Here is an 8,603-nt window from a genome sequence, read left to right on the forward strand (position 1 = left end):
ACAGCAGTATGTTCAACCCCCCCTCCCCCCTACTGTAACAGTACATAACACACCTACAGCTACAGATACATCAGTATGTACAACCGCCCCCCCCCCCCCAAGTGTAACAGTACAAAACACACCTCCAGCTACAGATTCAGCAGTATGTACACCCCCCCCCCCCCCTCCCCAGTGTTACTGTGCAAAACACACCTACAGCTACAGATTCAGCAGTATGTACACCCCCCCCCCCCGAAGTGTGCATCAGTGCAAAACACACCACCAGCTACAGATAGATCAATATGTACCCCCCCCCCCCCCCCCCAAGTGTTACAATGCAATACACACACCTACAGCTACAGATACATCAGTATACATACACCCCACCCCCCAAGTGTAACAGTGCAATCCACACTTACAGCTACAGATTCAGCAGTATCATGAGTATGTACTCCACCCCCCCCCCCCCCCCACTGTAACAGGACAAAACACCTACATCTACATATATACAGATACAGCAGTATGTACTCCCCCCCCCCCCCCCTCACTGTATAACAGCAAAACTAACATTAAAGGAAGAAAAACCAAAATCACTTACTCGCTGGATCCGTCGGTTGTTCTCGAGTTGACGTTAACAGCTTGAACACACCTGTAGGTTTCCATCCGTCCTTGGCTACACAATTTTAACTTGTCAACTATCACCGCCACCACGTGGCACTGGGACCAGCACTCAGATTGAGATCCCGAGGCGACATTCGTCTCGGATAACATATCATCAATGTGCTGTACAACATTCGCAAGAATGTCTCTTCTTTCGATATTAACTTGAACTAAGAAAACAAATAAACTTCGGTCACGCGGGAAAGTAGCAGCTAGCCGGCCATGTTCACACTCAATCTTGTTTGTACCGTAAGGAAAGCTATAAGAGTATTTCAAGTATATATGATGGCGTATTTTTAAAATGTAAAACTCATGGTTTGAGCTCATGCTGTATTTGATTGCAAATATACAAACAAAACTTACAATTAATTATCCTACTCCTATGTGAAAAAGTCAACAAATATGAATAATTTAGTTTCGCATTTGCAGAGTCATGTCACGCCGTTCCCGACGCTTGAACAGGGGACGTAACAAATGTTAAAATAATGATAATAAATTCAAGTTGTTATCTCCCGTAACTCTGCATATTTTTATCGACAGCAACATTGCGTCGGGCCGATGTCGGGGTTTATTACGTACATTTGCCGAGTTTTACACACAGGCAAACTATATCGGCGCGACAACGGACGTCGACACACGACATTTGACGACGTCACCCGACTGAAATCGTCAGTCGGCCGACGAAAGCTTGCTAGCTGGGGAGAGAGAGAGAGAGAGAGAGACAGACAGGGAGAGAGAGAGACAGGAATAGAGAGAGAGAGACAGGGAGAGAAAGAGACAGGGAGAGAGATAGAGACAGGGAGAGAGAGAGAGACAGACAGGGAAAGAGAGAGACGGGGAGAGAGAGAGACAGGGAAAGAGAGAGACATGGAAAGAGAGAGACAGGGAGAGAGAGACAGGGAGAGCGAGAGACAGGGAGAGAGAGAGACAGGGAGAGAGAGAGAGAGGGGTAGAGAGAGAGAGAGGGAGAGAGAGAGACAGGGAGATAGAGAGAGAGAGAGACAGGGAGAGAGAGACAAGGGGAAACAGAGAGACAGATAGAGAGAGAAACAGAGAGAGAGAGAGAGCGATAGACAGAGACAGATAAACAGACTGACAAGCAGACAGACAAACTGCTAGACAGACAGATACACAAAGAGAGAGACAGAGATAGTGAGTGAGAGATAGAGTGAGAGAGAGAGAGGTATGAAATCAGAGAAAAGGAAACACAGAAATAAAGAAAGAAAATTTAAAAATAAGTATTTTACTTGCGAAAGCATTAGCTTTTATCAAATAAAATGAAAAACAAGGAAGCTTCTTCTGTTATTTACATGTAGTTACAATATCTGACGACTGATATTTTATTAGGCGAACGTACATACTATTTTGTCTCCCTCTCTCCAACATCCACACTTACAGCATTTTTCTGACGCCGATCTAATAAACAATTAAATCAATTAAACAGATAGAATCGTCTCAGTACCCGCCTGATTACCCCACTCTTCACAAACTAGAGAATCGTCTCATTACCCAGCTCTTCACAAACAATTAAATCAATTAAACAGATAGAATCGTCTAATCACCCAACTCACCACAAACAAGGGTGGTCAAGCGAAAGCTGTTGCAGTGAGGTGTGTATAAATACAGGGGACGATGTCCATCACAACCACACCAACTCCATTGTTCTACTCTACAAGAACTCTACAGTCTACTGAAAAATCCAAAGTGAGTTATGAAATGTTTGTTTGTTGCTTTGTGCTTTCGTTTGACATTTCGACCATTGCATCACTCATGGCAGACTTTCACCAACTTTTCCCCGTCTGTTCATGGCTTGAAATCGCTCCCGAGTTGCTGAGGCCAAGTCGGCGAGAAGTCTGCCATGTGAACGGCCCCCACGATTTAGGACATAATTGTCCATGACTCAAAATCTCAGTTGAGCGCCGCTCTACTCGGCCCTGACTTGGCGCATATTTTGCGCAGACTTTCCTTATAGCGCTCACTGATTGGTTAGCTCTAACCAAACTGCTCTTTCTGCGTTTTCCGATGCACACATGGATTGTTTTGTTTGTTTTAAGAAATGGCATTATTTTCTTCAGATGCGTTGCGGAAGTGTTGTCGTTGTGCTGCTGGTGGCCAGCTTTGTGTCGCAGTCTGAAGCCGGCTGGGGCAGCGTCTTTAAGAAGATCAAGGAGGTACTGCTCTGTTTGTCTGCCTATCTGTCTGTCTGTCTGTCTGTCTGTCTGTCTGTCTCGGTCTGTCTCTTGTTCTCTCTGTCTCGGTCTGTCTGTCTCTCTGTCTGTCTGACCGTCTGGCTGTCTCTCTCTCTCTCTCCCCTCTCTCTCTCTCTCTCCCTCCTCTCTCTCTCTCTCCCGTCTCTCTCTCTCTCTCTCTCTCTCTCTCTCTCTCTCTCTCTCTCTCTCTCTCTCTCTCTCTCTCTCTCTCTCTCTCTCTCTCTCTCTGTTTGTCTGTCTCCTAAATAAACAAACAAATAGTCTATAGAAAATAAAAAGCCAGGAAGCAAGGCACATTTAGGTTAGGTCAGGTTTGGTAGTGGGATGTCATATCGGGCAAATGTGGGTTGTTTTCTCCTTGGGGAAAGCGAGCTGCCACACAATACGGCGCTTGTCGAGTGTGTTTTCTTTTCCTTATGTTTCCCAAGCCCAATACAATACAATACAATACAATACAATACAATAACTTTATTAATCTCTAAAAGAGAAATTACATTGCTGAGCGTTTGTGTCCGTAATAATAACATACATAAAACATTCAAAATAAACATTTGTTCTTTGTCCTGAGAAAATATAGCACATTGGTTATCACATAAGAAAGTATATTAAAAATAAATTAACATGCATTCACCATCAACAATGCACAAAAGAAAGTCAGCACCTTGCCGGTTATCACATATTGTCTAAGATTAAGAGAGTAGAATGCAAAACAAAATCAACAATACAAGCCCCGAGACTTTTGCTGTGAACCTGAGATCTTTGTCGTGCGCATGCGTGCACACAGGGGTGTTCGGACATTGAGAAGGGTCTGCACAAAGTACAAAGTTGACTGTGTGAATCCGGGATTCGAACCCACATCGATAACTGGTCTCAAAGCAAACGCCATTGACGGAAGAGTAACGGCTTTTACTGCTGGCTGCCATCTCCCTGCATGTTTCACAAAGCCGTTCATGTTCGTGTCTCTCTACTTCTTTTAAAATCTGTCCTGAATTCAACCAAATGTCGACTTCCCGACGTCGTTGTACCGACAAATCAGTGCCAAGGCTTCCAGCAGCCAGCTTCGCGAAGTCAACTTTGCCCAATTATTAAGAGGCTTAACCCAGCTCTAAACAGGAAATCACACAGGAATATCTCTAAACAGGAAATCACACATGAATATCTCTAAACAGGAAATCACACATGAATATCTCTAAACAGGAAATCACACAGGAATATCTCTAAACAGGAAATCACACAGGAAAATCTCTTTCCCAGCGTGTAGCAGGGCAGTTTTCTCTGTGTCTGCAGGGTGTGACCACGGCCACTGACTGGGTCAAGGAGAACTGCTCAGTGAACCTGACGGGGCCTGACTGCACCATTGTCAGCGGCAAGCGCGGTGTTGGTAACCAAGGCAACGCTATGGACGGTGCCTGTGATGCTATCGGGGACAACCCAGCACTGCTCTCGGGACTCAGCTTCGACGTGGTCAAGGACGTTTTCGAGGCCATGGATGGTGAGTGTGTTCTCTCGTGCTCGACACTGTGTGTGTGTGTGTGTGTGTGTGTGTGTGTGTGTGTGTGTGTGTATGTGTGTGTGTGTGTGTGTGTGTGTGTGTGTGAGTGTGTGTGAGTGTGTGTGTGAGCGTGTGTGTTCATCTCCCTCCCTCTCTCTCTCTCTCTCTCTCTCTCTCTCTCTCTATCTCGCTCTCTCTTTCACTCTCTCTCTCTCACTCTCTCTCTCTATCGCGCTCTCTCTCTCTTTCTCTCTCTCTCTCTCTCTCTCTCTCTCTCTCTCTCTCTCTCTCTCTCTTCGTAAACTATTATTTGTTTTGAGATGTGCCCTGGTGTATTTGCACTTAGTATGTAGAGGTTACATGCCGAGTCTCAGTGATTATTAAAAATAATGGTCGAAGTTAGCGGATCATGAAAAATGCGAGCTTCAGCGAGCTTTTTCATGACCGCGAACTGAGACCATTATTTTTAATAATCACTGAGACGAGGTGTGTAACCTCTTTATTCCCCCTTTCTTCAGTTATTCAAAGAAAACAGGAGTTTTTGTGCGAAAGTTTGATCGAATCCGAATCACTCAACCAGTCAACCTGCGCAGGCGATCGATTAATGCGCGGTTGTATAGTTCCGTGCAAATCATTCCATTCTGTTAACACTTCTTGTCAGTTTCCCTGTTTTAGACTAAAATCAAGTACACAGATAAGCTGTTATTCTGCTGTGGCGGTAAAGGCAGATATTGTGTGTTCTGTTTATGATTTAGTATCGCTAAAGATAATGTTCTTTCGTCAAATGGGACTAGCAGACGAACTTTTGCACCCGTGTTCCAACGTTAATTACTGTATGAAGTTCAGTTTTTTGGGGAAAATAGTGTATGAAACCGCTTTATGTTGTTTAAATTGATGAGATGTGTGCATTTGGTTGCGTGTGATCTGTTTATAAAATGAAATATTGTTGAAAACTGACCGTCGGATTGCAGTCAGTGTTGTCGAAGAAACTGCGTTAAAAGAAGGGGAACTACTCTTGTCGGCAAGAGTATGAGTTACTTGCCTTGGGAATTTGCTTGTGATGAACGGTGTGTGCACAGCAGATCTATATTCAGAAAACAACCGAACTCATGGATTTTATATGGAGATTCATGTGTTCAGGCCTGTAGTTGTTAATTTAAATGCGGTATGTTTGTATTGTTTGCTCCAGAGATGTATATTTCGTACGTATAGAGCGTTTTGAACTTTTCAGTCGCAAAAGTAGTACCAAAACAGAACAGCTTCTCAACCCATTGCACTATCGAGGATTCAGGCTGTTGCTGGCTCGTTATTTGTTTGGTTGCTGGGTCATTATCGAAAAATAACTAGCTCTACAAGTTTACAGAGGTAAAGAAGCAGAGGGGGGAATAATACGTGTTATTGGAGTGAATTCAATCAGACGAATGACGTCATCGTTACGTCAACAGATGGTGATGACGTCCTTGACGGCGAAGAGTTCGTGGCATTCCTGGGCAACCTGCGTAAGTAGATTGTTTTCATTCCGCAACATGTGCGATGTAGGGGAAGGGTCCTTAAGTGCTGTTCACATGGCAGACTGGCAACCAACTTTTCCCCAACTTTAGTCATATGAAAATTGGCCCCGAGTCGTAGAGGCCAATTAGTCTGTGAACGCCCCCAGTGATTCACCCCAGTGATTCAGGAACGATTTAGGCCACATTTAGCAGCGACTCCAAAACTCAGCCGAGCACTGCTCGACTCGGCCGTGACTTGACAAAGATTTTCCGCAGACTCTTCTTATCGCGCTTACTGATTGGTCAGCTCTAGCTAAACTGCTCTCACCGCATTAGGAGATAGCTCCGATAGCCGCACTGGCCTTCAAGTCTGGCGAGAATCGTCGCTGATAACAAGTCTGAACGTTTGCGCTGTTCACATGGGCAGCGTTGTTTTTTTTATATTTCTGGGGGAATTAAAGGAATACCCCCAAAGGATAAACAGATAATTATATCAAATACCAGTAACAAAATGTGTGTGTCTTTCAGGTGTGCTGAAGCACTGTATGGACAGGGCGGAGGACAGCCAGTGAACCAGCCATGACGTCATTGGTGGTGCATGCCCGTGGAGCATGTTAATATCAATCACAATGCGTTCTGCGTGACTGACTTGAGACAGTAAAGTAATCATTATGCAAAAGTGCGACTTCGTTCTGTGTCTGTGTTGGTGGGAGGGGTGTGTGATAGAGGAGCAGTTACTTAACATCTGAAGTGTAGGGTATGGGTGTGTGTGTGTGTGTGTGTGTGTGTGTGTGTGTGTGTGTGTGTGTGTGTGTGTGTGTGTGTGTGTGTGTGTGTGATCACAGGTGTCACTGTACGTCATTTTCGTCACACACACACACACACACACATACACACACACACACACACACACACACACAACACACCAAAATCTGCTTTCTGTGTTCCTTATTATCTGCTATACATAGATCAGCAACGGCATGTAAGCCATGCATGTCTCACTCCGTCATGCCTCAATCACATCGGTAGTCACAGTCGGAAAGCAAATAATGTTTGACATATTTGGCTGGAGGTAGCCTGAGAACAGCCTCTTACTTCTTCGGCTGTTCTTCTGCGATACAGGTGTCCACCAATTCTGACACACAGTGAAGGTGGATATGCAAGTATGTCACAGGTATGATATATATATCATATCAAGACATTCGTAGTAATAGTTTACATAAGGTTTCAAGTTTGCAAGGTTTTATTTCGGCTTTAGGCCAATATGGGGTTTAAGCTAACACAATACACAGTTAAATTTTTTTTCTTCTCATTCTTCATTACTTTATTGTCCCATCGCTGGGAAATTCGGGTCGCTTCCTCCCAGTGGAAAGCTAGCAGCAACGGAGTCGCGCTACCCAGGTGTCTGCGTGTTTAGGTGTATTCAGCCACCTGCACTTATGGCAGAATGACCAAGGTCTTTTACGTGCCATTGTGATGACACGGGGGTGGGACATGGCTTCCGTCTCTGGGTCTGCACATAAAGTTGACCCGTGTCCGTCCCGGCCCGAATTCGAACCTGCGACCTTCCGATCACAAGTCCAGTGCTCTACCAACTGAGCTACCGGGCCCCCTAAAATCACATTCAAACACACGCACAATGAGAGTGCATGCAGGCACAGCAAACACTGATCTTAATTAAGCAACAAAAGAAAACAAAACACACAAACAAACAAAATAAACACAAACAAACAAAAACAACATTATCACTAACTAGAAAACTTATCAACAGGAGTCGCCTCCTTCATGCGTATTTTGCCACATTAAACAAAACATAACAACTGCAACTATCAATATTGAGGCAAAAAACAAACGAGCCAACACCCAAACCAAAATCATAAGAACAACAACAAAATACAACTAACACGTGAGATATGATTGTGTTTGTTTGTTTGTTTGCTTAACGCCCAGCCGACCACGAAGGGCCATATCAGGGCGGTGCTGCTTTGACATATAACGTGCGCCACACACAAGACAGAAGTCGCAGCACAGGCTTCATGTCTCATCCAGTCACATTATTCTGACACCGGACCAACCAGTCCTAGCACTAACCCCATAATGCCAGACGCCAGGCGGAGCAGCCACTAGATTGCCAATTTTAAAGTCTTAGGTATGACCCGGCCGTTGTTCGAACCCACGACCTCCCGATCACGGGGCGGACGCCTTACCACTAGGCCAACCGTGCCGGTTAACTTTAGATATGCAACGTTTATCATAGGTAGGATATATAATAATATATCAAGACATTAGTAGTAGTAGTTCACATAAGAAACATGGAGATTGTGGTGGAACTTTATTTTCCAAGGATAGAGGTTTAAGGCTACGCCTTTTCTTACAACGTTTCCTTAAATCTAATACACAATTGTAATAAATGATGAACAAGTAGACAAAACGGACAGATAAGCAAACACACGAACAAACATACAAACAAACAGCAAGGGGAGAGGGAAAGAGTGCGTTAGCATGTTGTGAAAGACAAGTTGTCCCGGGCAGTAGATATTGGACTTGTGCTCTTTGGGTCACGGGTTCCAATCCAGGCCAGAACGGACACGGGTCAACTTTATGTGCAAACTCAGCTATTGTATCCAAGTACCATCCCCGTGTCACCACATTGTCACGTAAAAGACCTCGGTTATTCTGCCATAAGGGCAGGTGGCTGATTACACCTAAACACGCATACACCTGGGTAACGCGACTCTGTTGCTGCTCGCTTTCACGGGGATGAAGCGACCC

General features: G+C 44.7%; 1 protein-coding gene across 1 annotated transcript; it reads left to right on the forward strand.

The window, feature by feature from the left end:
- Positions 1–2,265: 2,265 nt before the first annotated feature.
- On the forward strand, positions 2,266–6,513 carry LOC138972561 (uncharacterized). Its single transcript, XM_070345213.1, has 5 exons — positions 2,266–2,343; positions 2,715–2,810; positions 4,137–4,341; positions 5,787–5,840; positions 6,360–6,513. The coding sequence occupies exons 1-5, from the start codon at positions 2,272–2,274 to the stop codon at positions 6,401–6,403; spliced, it is 471 nt and encodes a 156-aa protein (XP_070201314.1). The 5' UTR covers positions 2,266–2,271; the 3' UTR covers positions 6,404–6,513.
- Positions 6,514–8,603: the final 2,090 nt, after the last annotated feature.

Source organism: Littorina saxatilis, linkage group LG8 (assembly GCF_037325665.1).
Source record: "Littorina saxatilis isolate snail1 linkage group LG8, US_GU_Lsax_2.0, whole genome shotgun sequence".
In the NCBI taxonomy this organism is placed as follows: Eukaryota; Metazoa; Mollusca; class Gastropoda; order Littorinimorpha; family Littorinidae; genus Littorina; species Littorina saxatilis.